Raw genomic sequence first — 25,700 nt, 5'->3', positions numbered from 1 at the left:
GAAAATCGAATTTAAATTTTTTGATTTTATATATAAATTAAATATTACGGTTTTTTTATTTTAAACCGAATTTAATTTTTCCAAACCAAACAAAAAAATAAATGATTACCAAATTTTACGAAATCCTTAAACTGAAACCAAATCGAAAAACGGAACTAAATTAAGAAAATTGAATTCAATTTACTACGGCAAAACTATTCGTATTCATTAACGTACTAATCACCTTGTTGGGCTGGGCTGGTCCTCTTTCTTATCGTTACCTTTACAGAAAAGCCCAATATAGTGGGGCCTAGTTAGAGCATTTGCCCACACCTCTTGTTTATAAATTGATAGGTAAACCTGGGGCCTTTCACAATGGAATTATCATCATCAAGCCCAACTCACTTAAAAGCTTTTTGTTGGCCCAATCTGTTTCAGCTTCATCAAGTATGACTCTTAGAGTGTGTTTGGATTGACGGATTTGGAGGGAAGGGAAGAGAAGAGAAGATAAATGAAGTTTCATTCCAATTCCCTTGTTTGGATAGTTTATAATAAAAAATTAATGAGAGATATTTGAGGGGATTTGAGAGGAAGATTTCAAAGTATTCTATGGATCTCCAAGAAATATTCAAAGTATCCAATGGATCTCCCTTGGTAATAAATGGAAAAGCGAGTTTGGAAATTCCCAAACATGGGTTGGACTGGATATTTATAGGCACAGCCGCGGAAGACACCGAGTTTGAATTTGTGGCAAAATGGTAAATACAAGAGAATCCCTTGAGTCCGGGGGTAGGTGCAGAATATATTTAGTATGTCAGGTCAGACCCTGATATGGTGTACATAATAAGTAGTATAATTACATTTCATAGTTTTGGTATCATATTCCACACGCCGATATGGTAGTATCATAATCAATAGTATAATAACACTTCATAGATGGTATATAGTGACATTTTTTGTATCAATAGTTAATACATGGGTAGTTGAGAATAATTTCCAATTCAAATTATAAACTATTTATTATTATGCCACCTACCCATGATTTCACCTCACATCCCATGAATTATCGTGATTCTATTGATTTTCCTACATGTCAAAATCAAGACCACTAAATTTTTTCTCAAATAGGGGTTGAGAGACCTTCCAAATGTGGTAATTATATCTGAAGTTTATCCAAAAATACAGAAACGATCATCATTACCATAACAAATAAAAACCCATATTAGGCCGATTCAAATACACAAAACAAACCCTCAATCTTTTTGAAGAGGAAAAGAAAATGACTAGAAAGAGGGAGGAAGAAGAGATTTCAGAGATGGAGCTAGGCAACATTACCATCACCAACGCCGCCACCAGAGAGTCTGATAAAGCAAATCGAAACATCGGTGGTTGTTGTTCCTCAACTACAGTTGTAACCCTCGCTCAAAAGGTCATTGACGATCGATCGATCAATATAAAATCAAATTAAACCAGCATTGAAGTTAAGTTATTGACATGTTGATTTGGGATTATCTTGATAGTTTATTGCGATTGGGACATATTTTTTGATCTTCGCAGGGTGCGGATCGGTGGCAGTGAACAAGATCTATGGTTCAGTGACATTCCCTGGCATTTGTGTGACATGGGGTTTGATTGTTACAGTGATGGTTTATACGGTCGGTCATGTTTCTGGAGCTCACTTCAATCCAGCAGTCACAATCGCTCTGACTATTTTTCGCAGATTCCCATATAAAGAGGTCATTTTGATAGATTATGTGCTTAACTAATTAGATTTATAGGTTTTTTTAGCCCCGTTTGATAGAGTTTATTTAAATTTTAAATTTTTTATAAATATTAGAATATAATTTATTATCAAATTTAATTTTATAATATCAATCACAAATATTTTTATATAAATAAAAATAAAATTATTATGTTACAAAGTTTATAATATTATATTTTATGATTTTTCTTGTAAATTTCCTTTATTTTATTATTAATTTTTGTAATTAAATTTAAATTTGCAATTGTAAATTTTTATTTTCAAATAATAATATTATATGTAATAAACTAATGAAAATGAAAAAAATAAAGTAACGAAAAAAAAGCTTGTCAACCACATGTTTGGCTCAGCGATATCGCTGTGGGTACCACAGTGTCAAACGGGCACCTTATCAATTGTGGATGCAATTAAATAGTGTGAGGTATTTTTATCAGTGCCGTTTTAATTGACTAAATGAATGAGATGTTTTAAATTTAAAGGACATAAACGAGAAAACGGTGCATGCAACTTTCAAAACATAAAATATGATTGGCCAATTAACTAGTATGAGTAACTTGTGTAGGTGCCAATTTACATTGTGGCGCAACTGATTGGTTCTATCCTGGCTAGCGGAACATTAATCTTGACACTGGATGTGACTCCTAAAGATTATTTTGGAACAATACCAGTTGGATCTAGTGGACAGTCTTTGGTTATGGAAATCATCGCCACCTTCTTGTTGATGTTTGTCGTTTCTGCTGTTGCTACTGATAACAGAGCGGTTTGTATTTTTTCTGTCTCTTTTTATACCATTCAGCTTCACAACTCACTTCTAAAGTTGACTGTTTTTCACTTCAACATTTTGATGGTTTGTATCCCTCTGTATGCGTAAAGAATCTCGTCTGAGGTCGAGAGTTCAATTCTAAACTGACATAGTTTTTTACAAGTGGTTTCGAGTACGCTTCAACCCAACTAATCTGTCAAACGGGTTTACGTGTGCCTAACCCGATCCGAAGTGTGTTTAAGGTTAAACTCACACCTATAAATCATATTATTGGCTTACATCAAACCAATGTGAGATTTTTTACAAATCTTAACATTTTCTCACACTTGTAGATTCGGTTATACGAGGTCTAACAAGCGGATTACACGAAAGGTCATTAAGATCGAGTCTATACTCCTATACATAATATAATTATAAATCGCATCATTGGATTACACTAAACCGATGTGACACCTTTTACGAGTCTTTTACAAAAATTAAACATACATAGTTCTTTGATTGGATTCCCTTCCAATTTTTACACAATTATGTTGACATGCTTGTTGATTCTTTTTAACTTATTAAACTCACTTGTAATACCAAATACCAGCAATCTTGTATTCACTGCTACAAATAAATTTACTTTTCTTTGCAGGTAGGACACATGGGAGGGGTTGCTGTTGGAATGACTATAATGTTGGATGTCTTTGTTGCAGGGTAATTAAGTTATATATATATATATGTTTTTGAAGATGTTAGTAATAACAAATTGATTTTACAACATTAATTTGCAGGCCAATTTCAGGAGCTTCAATGAATCCTGCAAGGAGCATTGCACCAGCTTTGTTAAAGCATGTTTATACAGGACTATGGGTTTACATAGTAGAACCAATCGTTGGAGCAATAGCAGGAGCATTTGCCTATAACTTGATCAGATCCACTGATAAAACCACTCCGCGACTTCGCTAAGAATGGATCCTTTATCGCCTGCTCGAAGAACAGTTCATTTAGTTAATTGTTTCCATCAATTGTAGCACTCTTTTTTTAACAAATAAAGCCTTTTGAGGATGGTGATGATTTTCTTTCTTCCGGTAGTCATATTTGCATTAATCACAAGATAAAACCACTTGGCCATAATCTAGTTAATCATCTCTCCAGACTTAGGGTTTACGGTGCTCAAGATTGGGAGTTCGGACCAACCAGCTAGATATTTCTTTGTGGGTTGTCCCACTTCTGAACTCTTACCCGCATGGGTTCCGGCCCAGTCCTACATGTTGCTAGCATGGGGTATATAGGTTGTTCTGATGGTATGACATTTACGCTCACTCATCTGTCAGAAGAGCATACTGAGTTGGATGGTTCCTCGGTTCCCAAAAAAAAAAAGGCAAGATAATTATCATTCACAACTATATATATACACACACAGAAATTCTCCTATGCACACTTAAGTTGGACACTTAAAATACACACTACTTTTTAAGGGTGTGTATGAGTGAAATGACAATTGTGGCTCAATCCTTGCCTCCTTGGTTTGTACTTTCAATCAGAAAACTCACAAACAAACCAAGAATTGTGCCTATGGTTCTAGTGTTCTATATCACAACAAGTAGTCAATTTGAGGGATTGAGCACTCGGGCTCAAAAGCTATTGTGTTTACTTGACGAGCTGCTGCTAGACTTTGAAGTCCAGTACTTCTCAATCTCTTCTGCACTTCTTCCTGGTATTCTCCCAGCAATCAAACCCCACCTATTAATCCATCCAACTCCATAAAAAAAAAAAAAGCCCAACAACGAAGAATTCAAGCTAAAGCAAATTCACATTGATTAGTTACACAAAATTAAGAAATAAAAAGAAGAAAAACCTAGCTACCTCTGTCCAACCAATCTAAACATTCTGCCAATGAGACTTTCTTCATCTTCAGTGAACTCCAGCTTGGATTCCTTTCCTGTTGCATCTAAAAGAAAACAAATCCATCAATAAAGAAACCCAATCCTATTACGTACGTATTCTTTTTTTGGTAGGCAAGCAAGAGTGGAAACTTGAATTTGGGTATCACTCAATTCGAGTATATATTTTAACCACCTCGACTGAGGAGTTGTTGGCCCTATTACGTACTCTACATACTGTTTATGCATAAAAAAATTAATACACTTTCATGGTTTGAACCTATAAGCATAAAACTTAATATACCAAACTGTTTTCGTGATTTGAACTTGTAATAACTGTTTCCGTGGTTTTAACCTATAATGTTGGATTAAAAGAAGGAAAGGAAGCATATATAAGTACGTACCTTTAGTAATATCTTTACTGGGGTGTTGGGATGTATCTTGCAAGTCACCCATTTTTTTCTCTGAGAATCCCCTCTAACTCTCTCTCTCTCTTCTCTCTCTCTCTAGAATGTTAAGGATGTATGAGGGTCTAAGTAAGTAGTGTAGGAGCATTTAAGGGGATGGGTCGTTAAAATCGAGTGGTGGTTGAGAGGCGTAGACCGGTAGTTCTTGGAGTCGTAACTCGTAAGCCTTGTTTAGTAATTGGTGTGTTTGCTTTTTGTGGCTAATGGCACAATAAATTTACATTATCACCCTCGCCGCCGTACATTTTTCACTATTTCTGAAAGCAACTCATGGTTTATCCTAATCCTCATACTTATCCGCATATAAATATGTGTATTTGGATTTTGTGTTCATACTTTTGATTCATATAAGAGAATTTTATATATTAGGAATTCTCCAGACTTAAAATAAATATATATGTTTTCACTATTGATTTAAAACATGTGGTACCCAAAATAATGAGTTCCACTAGTCATTTCACTTAAATCATTATCAAAAAGATATACTTATTTTAAGTGCTTACTTTAAGTATTTATAAGAGAATTCATATATATATATATATATGACCCTGGCAAGACATTCAAGTAGCATATATATTACTTAGTAGCCAAACGTTGCATTTGAAGTAGCATAAGTTAACATTTTATTGGAGCATTTTGAAATGCTACTTGAAGGTCATTTTGGTAACCTTCATTGATTTTAACTTTCAAATATCTAGAATATTGAATACCTCACATTTTTCTGTCATATTTTAAATATACCTAAATCCGATTCACCCTTCACAAAGAACTTTTTAAACGTGTAACATTTTAATTTTTTAAAAAATATTTAACAAAATTTGATATTTATCAATTTATTTTTTAAAAATATGTAACAATTTTTTTTTAACTTTCAAAATATGACAGAATTTTTTAGTTTAACTTTTTCGTATGTAATAATTTTTTTATTGAAGATGTCCCTAAATCTCTTGAAATGTTGAACCATTTGATAATGGACTGTTTCTGTTTTATGATGAATTGCATGATGCCCATGTATGCAATTTGTCACAACATTTTAAACATCGTAAATTCTATCACTTGAAACAAACAATCACAACATTTTGGACAATATTTAAAACCAGTGTATATGTTCGCATATATGATACTTTTCAAATGTTATACGAAACGAGCCTAAATATGGGATTGCGCACCAATCTGACTTGCTATCAAAAGAGTTGCGTGTAATTTTAGAATATAAAATTGCTGGTTCGAGGGCATGCCTCCTTGAAAGAGACCTAAAATTTATTGAGCGTCAAGTGAGAAAAACAAAAGATAGAAGACAAACACCCCAAAATGAAAGTACCTCTATTGAAATGATGAAAATAATACATCGCTTGAATATATTGGGGTTTTCATTGGGAATATATTGTTGGAATGTATGGAAATGTGTGTTTTATAAGCTAAGACAACATATAGCTGCGGATGCTACAACCACAGAGGCTTGAAAGGAAATAAACTCCGGTGCTCAAGATCGGGAGTTCGGACCAATCAGCTAGATATTTTTTGGTGGGTTTGTCCCACTTCTGGACTCCTACTCGCATAGGTTCCGGCCCAGTCCTACAAGTCGCTAAAGTGGAGTAAGTTGTTCTGATGATATGAGATTTACACTCACTCATTTGTCCGAAGAGCATGCAGAGTTGGGTGGTTCCTCAATTCCCTAAAAAAAATAAAAAGATAAGATAATTATCATTCACAACTAGTTTTATATATATAAAACCTCAAGATTAAACATACAAACTGTCACAATCCTTGCCACCATTGAATGAAGCTATGAACGTATGTGCATCAAATTCCTCAATCTTTTGAACTGCTTTGCACTTATCCAATTAAAATCTCGCCGATTTATTAAATGATAGCTTTTACATAGAAGAAAACAGTTCTAACACAAAATCCCTGCATTTTAGCTCTTTTGAACCATACACCTTCATACACCATATTTCCCAGGAACATAATTCTAAATTTCAGACCAAATAAGACCGTAATCCCTGCAAAATGAACAAATGGTAAACACAAAAATTATCTTTTTTGCCACGTATAGTTTTGTGATTCGTTGAGATTATCTAATGGTGGCCCCATATTACCACGTGTCACCATATGACTAGAGGTGATATTTGGTAGAAACATTTATGCAACTATAATAGATGTTTTTCTTTCTTCTTTTGCTTATACCAAGGAATGTAACCATGACAGTATCACATGTACTCATGTACATGGAATTTCCCGTATCACATGCATTATACAATTACAAGCTAGATCTTCGATTCACAGAGAAAAGAAAATTACATGGGAATTGAAACCATTACCCTTAAATATTTATTTTTATTTGTGTAGGAGATATATTGAATAATGATGTCCACCCACCATCACGTGTTATCCTGTCGTACTTGTTAACGTTTATATATGAGTTGCTGCCTTCATTTCATGTCCTATTTTACATGGTCGAGCTCGACGGCTTGAATTTTTTTTTTCTTTCTTCAATTTCATGATTTCTTTTAAACAATCTAATATGGTTGACATCATATAGAACAGCGTTATTAGGCTAAATATTTTATTATTCGTGATGAGGCTATTGTAGATAATGTCATTTGTGTATTTTTATTTTCAAGTCATTGACGCTCTTTCAAACAACATATTTAGTGAACATTTTTTTTTTAATAAGGTTGTTTCAAACAACGTCAAATACCATTTTGATAAAAAAAAAAAAATCAAGGGAGTGCTATTGTAATATTTAAAATCTATCAGAGGTCTTGTACCAAAAAAAACTCCAAAGTAAGAACGTGGCCACGTAGGGCGTTTATGTGGTCACGAAGGATGTGACTGGGTTCAAATTATTGGGTTCACAATTGATCCGTATTAACAACATATTGTACTGCAATACACAAATGTATGATATGGCCAAAACATATATATTCAATATTAGGTCTTGTCAATTTGAGCGTCATTAATTGTAATCATGTTGTGTGAAAAACATGCTACAATTAGACTTGTGGACACCAAAGATTGTCGGTAGCCGTAGGGGCAGGGCGTCGCGCAACGGTCATGAAGAAGCAGCCTAAAATAATTGACAGTACAACAGCCAGCATCACACAGATCGAAACGTTTTCGTTGCAGTAAGAATAATATTATGGGTACGTTGACTAGAGCGATTGGATTGATTTTCAATGCTAGCGAAAAAACTATAAGAAAAAAACTAAACTAAAGTTGTGAAATATGCTTTGAGATGTTTGGTAAACTAAAAACCGACGCTAGCGGAAATGTTATTGAATAAAAATATTATTTAAATTTTATAATACTATATTTTATGGTTTTATAATTTTTATAATATCTTTTATTATTAAATTTAATTAATATATTATTATTATAATTATTTTGTACCTATAAATTTATTATAAATATTTTACTTATTTTATTATAAATATTTTCATGATATTTTTTGAAATAAATATTATAAAATAAAAAATTGAAAAATAATATATGTTTCACTTTTGTTTTTTTATAAAATAAATATTTTATTGAATATATATTATCAAAAAGCCGGGTCCACTAAAACGAGCATATTAGTTTAATAATTATTTGATTACATATTTATAAAAACAACATTTCTTGTGGGCCCATATTAGTTTTTTTAAAATAAAATTACGGTAGTGGTATATATACATAGGATTTGTGTACATAAAAGATCCATAATGATGTGATAACTGACTGGATATGTTGATTAGGCAAATTCAAAATTCAAAAATCAAAAATCAAACCTTACAAATCACTTTTATCTCTCCTCTATCTCTCCCTCTCCTCTCTCTCACGCGATTCTCTCTTATTCTCTCACGGCCAATAACATACCTCTGCCATCCGACCACCGATATGACCGTCGTTGCAGCCAAAAGAAGTGTCCGACCCCCAGGAGCAACGCCCAGCCACCACTTGCCGTCAACGGTTATTGATTTTGTCGAAAATCCATCATGAAGCCATGGGTATCCACCGGACACAAATCACATATCCGGCTGATTCCGATATCGATTTGGCAACCCGACACCACCAATGGACTCACTTACGTGAGGAGCACCTAGCTCAGCCCTTCGTCGATCAAAACGGCTACCGAAAAATAGAGACCCACATCTAAGGTATGCTCCGGTGAGTTATTACACTGTCCCAAATTAATTACACTGTCAAGAAAAATATTAATTATCAAGATGGGGAGCTGAGTTCAAGTTTCTTCGGTGTGATAGAGACCCACATAACATGTTGTGCACTCATCACTAACACAACCTATTGAGAGAGCAAGCTCGTTAGAGAGAGAGATGTCAAATGAAGTCAGTGAAGAAGGGCAGAGCCATGGGAAGGACTACGTGGATTCTGGTTGGTGGGGGGTTTTGGATTTCTTTTTGATGTCCTCTTATCTAGTTTGATATGCTTGCATTGGGATATTTTTTTATTTGATTTTTTATTCCCTTGGGTTGCAATTTCTCCTAGTTTGCTCATATTCTTCATACCCTTTCGAAGTTGTTTGAAGGGCTTGATTAGTTTGAAGGGCTTGGTTCAGGTCATGGGTATATACAGAGTTAAATACACTTTCAATGCGCAATGTTAATAGGATTTTGGTGTAAATTCATTTTGATTTACATTGTTACTGCCAGACAAGGTAATTGGGTTGTTATTTACAATTATAAATGAGTTTGTCAAGTTCTTTAGTAGCATAACCACTGGTGATTAAACTTGTCATTGCTTACTTATTTAACTTTCCAGTAGCTTATTACACTGTGCAATTGATAGTGTATTTAACTCTCCGGTGGCTTATTACACTAAAATCGACAATTTATTTAGCCCAGTCTTTTATTACACTGTGCAGTTGATAGTATATTTAGTCCAGAAAAATCTTAATTATCAAGATGGGGAGCTGAGTTCAAGTTTCTTTGGTGTGATAGAGACCCACATAACATGTTGTGCACTCATCACAAACAAAACCTATTGAGAGAGCAAGCTCGTTAGAGAGAGAGATGTCGAACGAAGTCAGTGAAGAAGGGCAGAGCCATGGGAAGGACTACGTGGATTCTGGTTGGTGGGGGGTGGATTTCTTTTTGATGTTCTCTTATCTAGTTTGATATGCTTATATTGGGATATTTTTTTATTTGATTTTTTTATTCCCTTGGGTTGTAATTTCTCCTGGTTTGCTCATATTCTTCATACCCTTACAAAGTTGTTTGAAGGGCTTGATTAGTTTGAAGGTGTTGGTTCAGGTCATGGGTATATACAGAGTTAAATACACTTTCAATGCGCAATGTAATTAGGATTTTAGTGTAAATTCATTTAGATTTACATTGTTGCTGCCAGACAAGGTAATTGGGTTTTTATTTACAATTATAAATGAGTTTGTGATTGGACCTCTATTTTGAGGTTCTAATGTCCTTTAATTAGGATGTTCTAGCACTTAGTTAATGTATTTGATTGCATTTTAGCTTAATTTTACACTTACAAATGTTTCCCCTTGGTTTTGTAGGAATCGGACCTTGTTCGGGCAAGTTGGAGCACTTTTTGGGCACTTTTTGCTGTGAGGTGTCGGGACTTAGATTATGAAGATATTCTTGAATACTACAAGCTCCAACGGTACACTAATCTACGGCCGAGATTGAATTGTTTTGAATTATGAATAGATTAGATTACAACAAAACTTGAAGGGTTAAGATGATCATTTAAAGGTGAATCCAATGGTTGTGCATAAGACAACATTCTTGCTTGCAATTTTTGACTTAAAAGAAGATCTTACTTGATTTTTGGAGTCAAAGATGGCTGCAAGTTGCTACACATTTAAAAGGAAATTGTTGCAGATACCAATGCCAAGATTTGGTGCAAGTTTGATCAAATGGTCAAAGATGACAAAATTGTTGGAGATACCAAGGTCAAGATTTGGTGCAAGTTTAATCAAATGGTCAAAGATGGCTGCAAGTGCACATGACAACTCAAATCTTGCAAAGCTAGACTTGGAAAATAATGCAAGTGCAACGGCTACATATTGCAAGGTTGAGATTTAATTATTATTCATTCACTTCTCCAACATGAAGCCACCATAGGAGTAGTGTATATCTAGTTTCTCTCTCTAAGTTTTCTTTATTGTTTTTGGTGCTTTCTCTTGATTTTGTATAAACTCTGATTTAGATGACAATAGATTGGATGTTTATTGCAACAATCATGAGTGGGTAGTTCTCTTCTCTAGTTTCTAATCCCGAAAGGTGGATGCAAGGTTTCGATTACTCAAGGTATGTTCAAAGAATCGTAGCTTCGATTCTTCTCTTTTAATTTCGTGATAGTTGTGTGAGTGGATATATGAGAATGACATATTTGATTGTATTCTTGGATTGTCTAGTCTAGGGATTGCATCTAATGTGTTTGATTGAGAATTGTTAAATCCATTGCATGATTTCCTTAATTAATTGAGTTTTCCATTGCATAGCTATTAATTATGTGTATTGATGATGGGGTTTTGGGTTAATTTTGGAATGTGCATGAGAGAGTTATGGTTAATTGATCTTTGAGTGTGAAACTAGGGTGTTAGCCAAGCCGAGCCCCAAGGGGGAACATTAATCCATAATATTAGGTGCTTATCCCTTTGCGTTCATCGTAGATTAAGAGACCCGATGGCCTACATGTATGAATTGAAGTCTTATATCCCAATTCTCTTTGCATATGCATGATTGATAGTATCACACAATGCATTGTGTATGGTTGTGTGTGTTTGCAATGATACCTTGAGTATGAGAACCGAGTAACCACCGGGACGGATTAGAGACTAGGTTTTTAATTAATTGTTTTAAATCCAATTTGTGCTTACTTTGATTACAAAATCGCTCATGCTACCGAGTCATTCGGCCCATTTCTTTTACTTGCTTTTATTTGATATTCATTGTGTTTATTAGTGTTAGCTAGTCATTTGCATATCATTCACTTCAAATTTGCATTGCTTCCTCGTGGATCGATACCGGACTCACCGGTTTATTACTTGACGATACCCTACACTTGGGGTAAGTACACACACACACTTTGGTGTCGGTCAAGTTTTTGTGTCAAGTTCTTTAGTAGCAATAAACCGCTGGTACGTGATTAAACTTGTCATTGCTTGCTTATTTAACTTTTCAGTGGCTTCTTACACTGTGCAATTGACAGTGTATTTAGCTCTCCTGTGGCTTATTACACTATAATCGGTAGTGTATTTAGTCCAATTTGTTATTACACTGTGCAATTGACAATGTATTTAGTGCAGTGATTTATTACAATGTGCAATTGACACTGTAATAAAATTACAAGTCACCAATCACAAACTCGAGAGAAAAAATGGAGAAGTAAAAGAGGTGAGGAGAGAGAATAAGAAAGTTGAAAGGAGAAGGAAGAAGTACAAAAAAGTTTTTTTAAAAAAAAACAAAAAGCTAGCTTGATGAGAGAGAAGTGGGAAATTGAATGTAAGATTTAGGGTTTTTAAAAAATAATCTATACTAGGTAAGCCACATAGATTATGTATCTTATATACCCCATATATTATGTATCTATGTCATTTTCCTAAAAATTAAAAGTCAGACCATCATTATGTGGGCCCCAAGAAATTAAAAAAAAAAAAGAAAGGCGGATTCGCTTCATAAGCTCTAATTCAGAGCTTATGAAGCGCCAGCGGAACCGCTGCCATTGGACCAGCAGTTCCGCTAGTCCCACTGTGTCGTTTGGCATAGCGGTGCCGCAAAGCGGGACTGGTAGCGGACCCGCTTTCCAGTCCGCTGTGCCAAACAGGCACTATGATGAACAAACGACGTCGTAGAAGTAATAGACTAGCCAGTCATTTGAAGGAATTAAAACAATGACGTTCGCCAAAGACTTGCATGATCTGAAAACTACATGATCTCTAACAGTTCCATGCTCAAATGACCAGGCCGAAGACGAAGCCCCTTCAAGATGAAGATAATTGACTTTCAGTTATGTTCAGCTTGGAAATGAAATCGTGAAGTAGGACCACTTTCATACGTTTGGTGAAGATTTCATCTGGTTGCCTGGAAGTGGTAATGTGTTTCAATTCAATTAATCTTTTCTCCACTTTCTCGCGGATAAAGTGACAATCTATCTCTATGTGCTTCGTCCTCTCATGGAAAACTGGATTGGTAGCAATGTGTATGTCTGCTTGACTATTACAGTAGAGGCAAATTGGTTTGTTCATCATTATTTGCATATCAATGAGTAATGCATTTATCCAAACAAGTTCACTGGTAACTAATGCAATGGACTTATATTCTGCCTCTGCAGAAGATCTCGAGACTGTTTGTTGCTTCTTGGACTTCCATGCTAGCAAGACTTTGCCCATCATAATGCTATATCCAATGATGGATTTTCTTGTATCAAGACAGGCAGTCCAATCAGCATCGATCACAGTATGCTGATCAATGTGTGAAGTTTCTCAGGCAGGAAATTAAGAAGAAACCCTTTGTTGATGTCCCTTTCAAGTATCTGAGTAACATGTGTGCTGCTTTAAGATGACAAGTTGTTGGGGCTCTCATGAATTGACTCAGTGTGTTGATGGTGTAGCTGATATCTGGCATTGTTAGACTCAAGTACTTGAGTTTACCAACTAGCTTTCGATATTGCATAATGCATAGGATCTTCCATGGCAGCTCTCCCTGGTTGATGGCCAGTTTTGAATTTGTATCCAATGGAGAGTTTATTGGCTTACAATCCCTGAAACTTGTGTCAAACAACAAGTTTAATGTATATTTCTTTTGACTAATTGTCATCCCTTTGTCAGAAGCCTAAGAAGTATTTTACTTCCTGTATCAAGTTTAAATCATTTCCTCCAATAACCATATCATCCACATATAAAAGAAGTATAACTTTAGATGATTTTCTTGTGTAGGTAAACAAAGAATAATCACAACGGGATTGAAAAAACCCAAATTTTAGTAAGGCATTTTTCCATTGCCTAGAGCTTGTTTTAACTTATATACAGATTTGTTAAGTTTACAAACATAATCTCAATCATGAGTTTCAAATCCACGAGGCATTTTCATGTATACATCTTCATGTGGATCACCATTAAGGAATGCATTATGTACGTCTAGATGATGCATGATCCAATTGTTTGATGTTGCTAAAGTCAAGAAAATCCTCAGTCACTGTCACCATTTTAACCACAGGTGCAAAAGTTTCTTGGTAATCAAAACCTAAAATTTGATTGTAACCTTGAGCCACAAGCCTTGCTTTATACCTCTCAATGGTTCCATCGAAATTGTATTTTACTTTGTATATCCACTTTCAACCTATAACCTTTCTACCCTTTGGCAACTTGAGAACAATCCATGTGTTGTTTTCATGCAATGCATTTATTTCTGTTTTCATGGCTTCATTCCAGTGACTAATCTTAGAAGCTTCTTTGAAGTTCTTAGGTTCATGGTGTGTTGTGACAAATGCTATGAAATGCTGATGCTGAATGGGATGCAGACGAGATGACAGTAAATGTGTGATCAACAATGGCACTAAACACGGTCATAGTCATTCAAATATGTGGGAGATTTCTAATTTCTTTTGCCATTTTGAATGAGATTATCAGGCTGAAATTCACTTGAAGTTTCATTGTTGTTCATTTCAGTCACGTTTTGATCCTGACTTGAAATATTTCTCTCCTTAAAAGGGTATCTATCCTCTTGAAAAGTAACATCCCTACATAAAAATATTTCATTTGAAGTTAATTCTAAAAATCTATAATACACTACAAGGTTATCCCAAAAATACATAGGTTCCTGTCAGGAAACTTACATTGAAAAGATGTGAGGATTCCATTGGTTTATAAGGATAAGTGCACCCGTTATAACCAACAAGGTCTTTTCTCTTGGGCTCAAGTTTTATTAAGTGAGAAGGCTTAGGAAGAAACAAAGTCATGTAAGTCCGATGTATTCACGGGAATCGATAAACCCAAAGCGGACAATATTATTGGTTTGAGTGGGTTGAAAATTTACAAAAAAAGTATCAGAGCAATTCGGTCCACTTATACATAGCCTCTGCTCCACTTGTTGGGTCTGTCATATCGTAGCGCACAAGTGCGGGGGAGTGTTAGGAATCTCACATTGAAAAGATGTGAGGATCCAATTTGGTTTATAAGGACAAGCCCACCCCTTACTACCAACAATGTCTTTTCCCTTGGGCTTAAGTATATTAAGTGAGAATGTCCAGAGAAAAACAAAGTCATGCGGGCCCGATGTATCCATAGGAATCGATAAACCCAAAGTGAACAATATTGTTGGTGTAAGTGGATTGAAAATTTACAACAGTTCGATCTAGCTCTTGCTTCAGATTTTGATCTTGTTGCTTAAGAATTTTTGAATAGCATAGACATCCAAATTTCTTAAGTCTACTGTAGTCAGGTTTGTGATTGTAAATGATGTGATTTGGACTCTTGTTATTTAATTTCCTAGAAGGTAATCTATTAATCAAATGGACTCCAATTAGAACACATTCAGTCCAAGATATTTCTGGGACACCAGATTGAAGCCTAATAGCTCTACTAACATTTAGTATATGCTGGTGCTTTCTCTCTACCACATCATTTTGCTATGGTGTGTAGAGGCATGTTTTTTGATGCACAATTCCTTCAACATTATAATAATTTGTCATGTTGAATTCTAAACTGTTATCAGACCTTATGACTTTAATTCAAGTGTTGAATTGTGTTTTAATTAAAAGATTAAGCATATTAATGCAGCGAAAATTTAAAAATTTATTAACTACGCGATTGAGCAGGATCAATTAGCATACATGAATTCAAAAAGGCTATCATATAGCCATCTATTAACGGTTAAGATTCATACCTCGTGTTCCTTGCTCACGAACTCAATGAACTGAATTTTTCATAGATTAGAATGAGCTCATCGCTGCCAAGAATGTCTAACAATCAAGATCTTCGATTCACCTCAAGCCGTTCACGCGCCCGACCTCTAATTAGTCCACACATGCACTTCGAATCTTGAAACTTCCAAAAATGGATGAAGAACGATCCTTTCAAATAGATGACAGCCCCAAACACTCCTTTTGTGCTAGCAAGAACGTGTTGCAACACAAAAAGAAATATCCAAAAACAACTTTTTGAATCGTTCTTGAAAAAGATCAAGATTGAAGAAAGATATTCTTAACAATCTTGCACCTTTTGCTCTTGAATTGAGATTAACTCTTCTAGCCTTTACAAGCCCTTAGAAACCTTTTCCTTGATTAACAAGCAAGAAAAATCTGGATTTTCTTGATTGATGAGATCTTTAATTGGCAAAGGAGAAAAGCAATAGAAGAGAAAAAGAACTTAGTAATTTTTGGTTTCTTTCAAACTTCCTCTATGTATATTGTGTTGCCGTGTACTTCTATATATATATATACGAGAATTCTCTTATGCGGACATCCGCAAGTTACAATAATTTATGCACCTCAATCTCACCATTGATTTGAAACATATGAGACCCAAAGTAGTGGGCTCCACTTGTTGTAGTAACCGGATTTCGTCCGATCCGAAAAAGAAAAAATAGGAAAAAGAACACAAAAAATGCAAAAGCTCATTTCTTTGACCTATAAGCACATAGATATTCATAATCCCTTTCTTGGATCCTTAAATACTCAAATCTTGACCCAATAAGATCAAATCTTAGAAAATATCTAAAAATAAGAGAATTGTTTTAATCTTTTTATTGTTTTTGCTAGAAGAATGGAAAAGTAAAAAATAAGAAAGAAAAAGCCAAGAATAAAAAGAAGGAGACAAAGAGAGAAATGTGGCACAAATTGGGGAAAGAATAAAAAGAAAGAGACAAAGAGAGAAATGTGGCACAAATTAGGGAAAGAAAAAGAATAAAAAGAAGGAGACAAAGAGAGAAATGTGGCACAAATTGGGGAAAGAAAAAGAATAAAAAGAAAGAGACAAAGAGAGAAATGTGGCACAAATTGGGGAAAGAAAAAGAATAAAAAGAAGGAGACAAAGAGAGAAATGTGGCACAAATTGGGGAAAGAAAAAGAATAAGAAGAGGGGAGAAGAGACTTTGGGCGGGGAGAAAAAACAAAAAAAGAAGAGAGGAAGAGAGGAGGCGTGAGAGAGAGGAAGAAAGGAGGAGACTTTGGTTTTTTGGTGAAGCAAAAACAAAAAAGAAGAGAAAGAAGAAAGGAGGAGATTTGGAGAAGCAACCGAGCAAAAGAAGAGAAGAAGTTTGGTTTTCTTTGTCTCCTTGAGAAGGTAATGACTCAAATTCCTTGATTCAAATTTGGTTTTATTCTATGTGTTTGTTCGGACTCGTTGCCAATATGTTTACGTTATTGTTCAAACCTTTTGCTCATAGATTTGGTTCATGATGTGGGTTTTTGTTTTGTTCGATATTGATGATGATTGACTAAGGTTATTCCTTGTTTTTACCCTGCTAGTTGTAATAGATTTGCTGGTTTTTGTGCCGGATTTGGTCTTGTAATTTTCAAGTTCTATATAGAATGATAATCGGTGGTATTGGTACGGGATTTGGACTTGGTTTTGCAATACTGGATTTGGATTTGACTCATTCATAATCAGTCAATATGGCATGCTAATATACTGAATATATTTGTTGTTTGTTTGAGTATATTTTGATGTCCGGTTTGAGTATAATTGATGTTTTGTATATATGTTTTTTGTTCAAAACCCGGCAACATTAGGAATAAGTTGTATAGGTTTTTTTAGAGATTTATGTTTATATGTGTACGGTATGTGTGTATTTATACATGGTTTGGATGTGTGTATATGCATATATTGTATATATGTTTATATGTATATGTAAATCTTTAAGTATGTGTTTGGTTTGATATTATATTTGAATACCCATATTGACCCCCATTTTTGTGTTTATTTGTTGGGTTTGGATTGAGTTGAACATTATTTGGGCCGGGATCAAGGAGAACTTGAATAATTTTAGGATTTTGCTTAAGATATTCTTTATTCTTTGTTTAAGTATGTATATTTGGCCCTTATGTTGAGTATATCACCCCCATTAACATGTATAACTTGGACATTAATTATTTGGATTTTTATTTATTTATTATAAGTATATGAGTTTAAAATTGAATATAGGTCATTTCAATTAAGAAAATCATGAGTTGATTCCCTTTATTCGAATTATGGACCTTATTTGATTTCATTTATTAATTTGCCATAAGTTGGCAATAATAGATTAAGTTGATAGATGACACTTTTCCAAATAATCATTTATACTATAAGTTGGTGTTTAAAATTAAACCTACCAAAAGTTGGTAGGACATTTTATTAAATAAACCATAAGTTGGTATCTAAAATTAAACCTACCAAAAGTTGGTAGGACATTTTATCATTAACACCATAAGTTGGTGTTTAAAATTAAACCTACCAAAAGTTGGTAGGACATTTTATCATTTACACCATAAGTTGGTGTTTAAAATTAAACCTACCAAAAGTTGGTAGGACATTTTATCATTAACACCATAAGTTGGTGTTTAAAATTAAATCTAGCAAAAGTTGGTAGTGTGGCTCCAAATAAAAACTATCATAAGTTTTAGTAATATTACAATTTTTTTTTAATGCTATCATAAGTTGATAGTATTCTTACAAATCTTTTCCCAAAACTATCATAAGTTGATAGTGTTATTTCAAACCTATTTCCAAATAAAAATCATCATAAATTGATAGTAATATTCCAAGCTTTTTTTCAAACACTATCATAAGTTGATAAGTGTGTTGAAAGTAATAATTCAAACTTTAACAATTACACCTTGCAAAGAGCAAGTTTCCATAAGATAGCCATTAGATTAATCCGGGTAACCGTTTTCAAACGGGAGTTGTGGGGTGCCTAACACCTTCCCCACACTCAATCGATCCCCGTACCCTTTTCTCTGGTTCGCAGGTCTTTTCGGTGTCCAATTGCACCTTAAATCAATTGGTGGCGACTCTAAACATTTTTCATCCTCAAACGCCGGTCCGCGTCGTGACCCCGGTTGCGACAACTGGCGACTCTGCTGGGGAGACCAGGTTTTTTAAACCTAAGAGGGTCAAACCCATATGATTAAATTGATTGGCTACGGTTACTTCTTTTTGTATGATTAATTGTTTGTTTCCTTTATATGTTAGGGATGTTGATTTATTTTGTTGTGGTAAAGTATTTGCCATCTCATACATTTACACTCACTGTAGCCTACCACCCGGGCTCTACCTTTAGTATTAGAGAGGGTTGACCACTATTCTCGTGAGATTCCGTCTCCGCATGGATAGTGGAAGATATCCTCACCGGATCGACTTCCCTTAAAAGTTAAGGGAGGAGCTTTTGTCCCAATAGTTGGGATTTTAAAAGCAACATGATCTGGGACCTCGCGGAGTAGTTAGATAAACTTACCCCTGCACTTTATAAAGCCCTAGATCCATGGCCGAAACCTCCAGAAAGTTAGGTTACCCCATATAATGGCATGTTTTATTTTTGTGTGATTTATTCATTTGCAGCTGATGTTTTGTTGTACACATTCTTAATTGTAATTTCCATTACTGGTTTCCTTTCCCATGAAATTCACATAGGCACAGTCATTGCAATTTGGTTTGATAATATTGTCAAAACATCTTTCAATTGAAACAGGATGGCGTCAAGGGTGTCCGTATATGAAAAGGTGGACATCTATGACGTAAGAGATGAGTTGAGCAGAATGCAATCCGAGCATGGAGATAGTTTGAAAGAGGATGTCTTATTACCAAGGGTAATGAAGACAGAATTTCAGAGTCACACATTGCCACGTCTGATAAGTTTATGGGCAAAGGAAAGTCCGCAGTTAAGCCCGGAGTTCTCAAAAAAATATGGTCTCATAGGGAGTCTGCTAAGGGTCGATACACCAGTGACATTGCTTCAAGCAGCCATTTCATATTGGGATCCCGCATATAGGTGCTTCACATTTGGGCAAATAGATTTCTCACCCACAATTGAGGAATATGCTCAGTTACTACAATTGGAGCCTCATAATACAAAAATGTATTACTTCCAGGAAAACATGTCAGCTGAAAAAATTATTGCCAAGATGTTGGGATGTGAGAGTGAGAATGTCAAGAGGATGGGTTCATTCAAAGGGAGCAAGTGGTGTTTTCAATTGAGGAATTGATGAAATACGTGGAGGGAAAGCCGAAGACAACATTGAGACAGTCAGCATTGGCACTTGCAATATATGGAGCTATATTATTTCCTTGCACTCAAGGATATGTGGAAGGGAGAGTGATCAAGCTTTTTAATCAGGTAGATCGCGGTGTGAACCCAGTTCCTGCAATAATATGTGAAACGATTCGTTCTCTCAACTTTTGTCGTCGCAATATAAAAGCAAGGTTCAATGGATGTTCAGCTTTGCTCGGAATCTGGTTAGTAAGTCACATTAAGTATTGTAGGGAGCTTGATTTTCCAAAGATTGGCTTTAAGGATCATACGCGGCCAGAAAGGAGACCGATATTGGAGTTCACAGAGGCAAAGTGGAAACCTGGCCACCCGAATATTGGAAAATGGGAAAAGATCTTGCAATCCCTGGATGTTCGTAGTGTAGAAGGAAAAGCACCTTGGTTTTTGCCTGACACATTTCTATATAGGTGTGGAGATTTTCCTTGGGTCCCTCTTTTAGGCCCGTGGGGAGCTGTCAGTCAAGCACCATCATTAGTATTTAGGCAAATAGGGTCTAATCCTTGTATTCCAGCAACACATGGGTTGTTAGATCTTGATTTTTCTTATGATGATGGAGAAGATTTGGAGTTGATTGTACCTACGGTACGAAAAATACTTCAGGCATGGAAAAATCTCAAGATTACGAATCGAGGCAAGCACACATCAGATGGTACCCTAATTTACTTTAAATGGCATGAGAAGAGGGGCAAAACTATTTCTGAAGATCATATCCAAGGAGGAAATACCCATAAGGAAAGAACAAGGATACCTCAGAATATAGTAGGGGAAAATAAATTGAGGTTTCAAGGAAATGAGCATACGGGTCACAGAAGAAAAGGGCCTGACACTGAAGAAGTCGAGGACTTAACTGTGAAGAAGATTCAGAATTTGGAAGAAGCATTACTGAGGATGACTCAAGAAGCCGAAAGCTATAAAAGGAAGTATGAATTAACACAAGAAGAGCTCTCTCAAGCAAAGATACAAGAGATGGAGGAAATGAAAGAACTGGAAATGGTGAGTAAGAAGAGGAAGCAGCTGGAACAAAATAACCTACAAATACAATTTGAACTCCAAAGGGCAAAAGTGGGGATGTCACATGCATTAGAGGAACTTAAAGCGTGGAAGTCCCAACACCAAAGAATTGAGCAAGCAAATGTCACAATGGAAGCAGCCATGAGAAGAATGAATGAAGAAATTAAGCGGCTAAGAGTGTTACATCAAGAGTTGCTAAACCATAATCGGACTGAGATGGTCAGGCTAGCAGATGAGAATGAGGCATTACTTGATGGACTTGTAGAGAATCGTGAGGCACGGTCTACGCTTACCCGTCGAATTGAGATAGCAATGTGCCAAGTGACAAAGTTGTCTGCATGGGCTATTGCCTTTGAGGAAGAAGCTGCAAAATTGAGCCAAGATGAAGTGCTTCAGGGGCCAGAATTCGGGAAAGTCCTACAATTCTTGGCCAATCTTCGCAAGGACCTAGAGATGATTGGAGTGCTCCGGCATGGAGGGTTTCCAAACTAGGGATTAATTTTATTTTCAAGGCTATCATGTAAAAATAAAATTCGCTTTAATGAAATGATGTTTTGCTTTTATTGTCTTTTTAAATTGCAATGACTATATAGGATTCACACACAAGCATGCAGAAGAAAAATAACAAAACAAGAAAACTAACCTTGTTACATTTTTTTCAAATCAGGGGATTTAAGTGCATCATTAATCATAGCTTTCAAGAAGCAACATCGTCACCCCTATCAGACTCGCCTACAATCAAGAATTATTGAGAATATGGAGCAGGAAATGGGTGAGCATAGTCAGAATCAGGATATAGCTGAAATCAAAGAACAGATGGCCTTATTGATGAAGAATATGGCGTTGCTGATGAAAGGAAAGGGAGTAGCTGAAAATTCTGAAACACTAGAGATTCCTGAGAATCATCTGCACCAGGAAATACCAACTTACCCACCCGGGTTTACTCCTATTCGTAATCAGCCTTTGCCTGGTTTGCATCAGCATCAGTATGTTTCCCAACAGGCAACCACTCAGAACCCGACATATATTCATTCAGCTGAGACCCATGTGCATGATAATCCCTTCCCAGTCAACGCTAATATTGCGGAAGCTGTAACCGCCAGAGTAGTGAATGAGGAAGTTCAGAATGAAGAAAATAACTCAATAGTTGCCATTAAGAAGTTGGAAAAGAGATTAAGAGCCATGGAGGGTTTTAATGTTTCAGGGATGTTGAATCCGGCCAATTTGTGCCTTGTGAAGAATCTGAATATTCCGCATGATTTTGTACTACCAAAATTCAGTTTGTTTGATGGCACTGGAGTTCCATTGGATCATCTAACGATGTATTGTCGACGTATGCAGCCATATGCAAGCAATGAGAAAGTGTTGATGCATTATTTCCAAGATAGTCTGATTGGGGCAGCTCAAAGGTGGTTCAATACCCTTAATCCCTCATCAGTAGCTTCGTGGGAGGATTTGGCTGAAGTGTTTATGAAGCAATATAAGCACAATGAAGAGAAGATCCCTACCATTTATGATCTGCAGAATACAACAATGAAGAGTGGGGAAAGCTTCAGGGAGTTTGCTCATCGATGGAGGGATTTGGCAGCCCAGATAATTCCACCACTGTCAGAGAAGGATTTGTTGAATGCTTTTATTGATGCTCTTCAGGAACCTTATACTTCCAATTTGGCAGGAGGTGGCCACAATAACCTAGCTGATATGATACAGGCAGGAGAGCGAGTTGAACGATGTATGAAGAGAGGTACTCTGCATTATCCCACCCTTGATAAACCGGACCCAGCTAAAGGAAGTAAAGGCAAAAAGACTGAAGTGCATTCTGTAAATTTTGATCCCGCTGTTTATGGTGCGCTTACTTCAGACTATCGCCCTAGAAGCAATGCCCCAAGGATGTCAAACCCAGAAGTCTACTATAACCAACACCACATCCGAAATCCTTACCCACCCCGATTCAATGCACCGCTACCCAATCAGTACTCGCAAAACCCAAACACTTACCCAAACTTTCAGAACCCAAATACCTACCAAAACCCTCGTCCAAATTTCCAAAATCCAAGACCCAGAAGGCCGGTGGAACGTTTTGACCCTATACCTATGACATATACGGAGTGTTTCACTAAGCTACAAGCCCAAGGGGCGGTAGTACCAATACCTGGAAGAGTTCACCAGCCTCCATATCCTACCTGGTATGATCCAAATTCTACATGTCTTTACCATGGGGGCGCACCCGGACATTCAACTGAAGCATGTTTGACTTTCAAGAGGTTAATTCAGGGGATGATTGAAGCAAAATGGCTCAACTTGGATGCTGTGGACAAACCAAATGTTAACAACAATCCGCTGCCAAACCATGGAAATGAGGGTGTGAATTGTGTTGGTGAGTCTCGTGTTATCAAGAGATGGGTGTCAGAGATTACGATGCCATTGAGCCAGTTATTTGACATCTTAAAGGAGCAAGGGATGATTGAAATGATGAGTTCTTTCCGCCAAAGTAATCAACTTGACACAATTAAGACTTGCAAATTTCACAGTGGAATGGAAGGTCATACTATTGAAGAATGCAATGATTTTCGAGAGAACGTACAAGAGTTGATGGATTTGAGGAGAATTATTTTTGAAGAAGGAGAAAGTCGAGAGGGCCATATCAATGTCTTAGGGGGTTACTACCAAGGACCAAGACCGAATTGTGTGAAACCTTTTGTTCTACAATACTCTACAGAGGACAAGCCAATGACTGTGACTCCAAAAATAGATCCTTTGTACAAGAATGACAAGGCTGTGCCATGGAATTATGAAGCAGGAGCTAGTGGAAAGCAAGGAGAAGTGGTAGATAATATTTCTGGCGTCGGTGGAGTTACCCGGAGTGGAAGATGTTACACGAGAAATGAGACAGAAGGGAATCTAATGGTGGACCTTGAAGCAGAGCGTAAAAGGAAAGGGAAAGCAATACCTGAAGTTGAAAAGTCAGGTTTTATTCCAGAAGAAGGTCTTTTTGTACGCCCAGAAGAGAAAAAGAAAGTGGTAACTGACGTGGAAGTTCAGGAGTTCCTGAAAATTATTCGGCAGAGTGAGTACATGGTGGTGGATCAATTGAAGAAAACCCCTGCAAAAATTTCGATCTTGGAGTTGATAATGAGTTCTGAACCACATCGACAAGTCTTGATGAGAATGTTAAATCAGGCATATGTATCAGACAAGATTCCTACAGACTCTTTCAATGGCATTGTAGGAAATGTGTTGGCCTCCCATTTGCTGTCCTTTACTGAAGATGATATTCCGCCTGAAGGGATGGGGCACAACAAAGCTTTGCATATTTCAGCCATGTGCCGTGGAAAGGAATTAGCAAGTATCCTGGTGGACAATGGGTCATCCCTCAATATTTTACCAAAGGAGACTTTTGAGAAGCTACCAATTGACAGATCTTATCTAAGACAAGTACCAATGGTAGTGAGAGCATTCGACGGAACACGTAGAGAGATTATGGGAGAAATTGAAATACCTTTACAGGTTGCAAGTGTAACGTTCAATGTGCCGTTTGTGGTAATGGATATCTCACCAACCTATAGTTGCCTGTTGGGACGCCCTTGGATTCACACTGCGGGAGCTGTTCCATCATCGTTGCACCAAATGCTCAAATTTGTTTATGATGGAAGGGTTTACATAGTAAAGGGTCAGTCAGAATGGATGGTTGCCAGCTTGTCTAATAGTTCTCCTATTGATGCTCCGACAGAGGGGATTCAGAGTTCATTCCAATCTTTTGAAATTGCTAGTGCTAGCTATGGGAAGGAAGGACTTTCTCCCCTAAAGCCACAAATATCAAAGGTTACGAAGAATGTAGCAAAATTTATGTTGAAAAAGGGGTTTCGCCCAGGAGAAGGACTCGGTTAGAATCGACAGGGAATTAAGAAGCCAGTAGAAATGGTGAAACATCCAGAACGTTGGGGTTTTGGTTATAAGCCAACTAGGGTTGACAGAAATCGTGTGCAAGCAGAAAAACAGGCGAAGAGGCTTGCCCGTCTGGAAGGAAAGGAATTGGAAGTTGAAAAGAAACCGATTCCCTGGCTTTATGACAGTTTTGTGTATGGAGGGATGCAAAACAAGATAAGTTTGACTGACACTGGGGCAGTTTTTGGAAAACTGTCATTTCAAAACTCGACTGGTGTAACTAGGGCGATTTTGGCAAATATATGTGATCAGTTTGAAAAATTCCAAGTTGCTGTGGTGGAAGGGGAACAGAGTTCAGCTGCTAGACCTTGCTTTGTCATCTCGCGTCCTTCAAATTTCAAACTTAGCAACTGGACCAGTTTGGAGCTCCCAGTATCTCTCAAGAACCTGCAAGAGTAATCCCGAGTGCACTACCATCGTGGGCCTAGCTCACGGCTTTCGTTTGGGTCTTTTGTAATGAGCATGCTTTACTTTGCTTTCAATAGATTTTATAGTATGGCGATTGCATGTTCTATCTTTGTTCACATTTCCTTTTTCCATGAAATGAAAATCTCTTGATAGTCATCCATATTCATGTTTCTTCATTTCCATTCAAGTGTTATTCTCCATTCTCAAAACCACTTTCATTCATTTCTTTAACAGGATTGAAAATGATGATAATAAAGAGGACGAACTTAATGACCTAGATTTTGATGCACC

The 25,700-nt window shown here is 36.4% G+C and overlaps 1 protein-coding gene and 1 pseudogene across 1 annotated transcript; one reads left to right on the top strand and one right to left on the bottom strand.

The window, feature by feature from the left end:
- The first annotated feature begins 1,258 nt into the window (after nt 1-1,258).
- Nucleotides 1,259-3,498, top strand: LOC119987795 (annotated as a pseudogene).
- Nucleotides 3,499-3,837: 339 nt separating this feature from the next.
- On the bottom strand, nt 3,838-4,896 carry LOC119989908 (MYB-like transcription factor ETC3). The gene is made up of 3 exons (XM_038835673.1): nt 4,774-4,896; nt 4,353-4,437; nt 3,838-4,229 (listed from the first exon to the last, which is right to left on the bottom strand). The coding sequence occupies exons 1-3, from the start codon at nt 4,823-4,825 to the stop codon at nt 4,121-4,123; spliced, it is 246 nt and encodes an 81-aa protein (XP_038691601.1). The 5' UTR covers nt 4,826-4,896; the 3' UTR covers nt 3,838-4,120.
- Between the last annotated feature and the right edge of the window lie 20,804 nt (nt 4,897-25,700).

The sequence above is a fragment of the Tripterygium wilfordii genome, chromosome 21 (genome assembly GCF_013401445.1).
Source record: "Tripterygium wilfordii isolate XIE 37 chromosome 21, ASM1340144v1, whole genome shotgun sequence".
NCBI lineage: Eukaryota > Viridiplantae > Streptophyta > Magnoliopsida > Celastrales > Celastraceae > Tripterygium > Tripterygium wilfordii.
The sequence above is the reverse complement of the archived record's forward strand: the minus strand, read 5'-3'. Positions and strand labels throughout refer to the sequence as shown.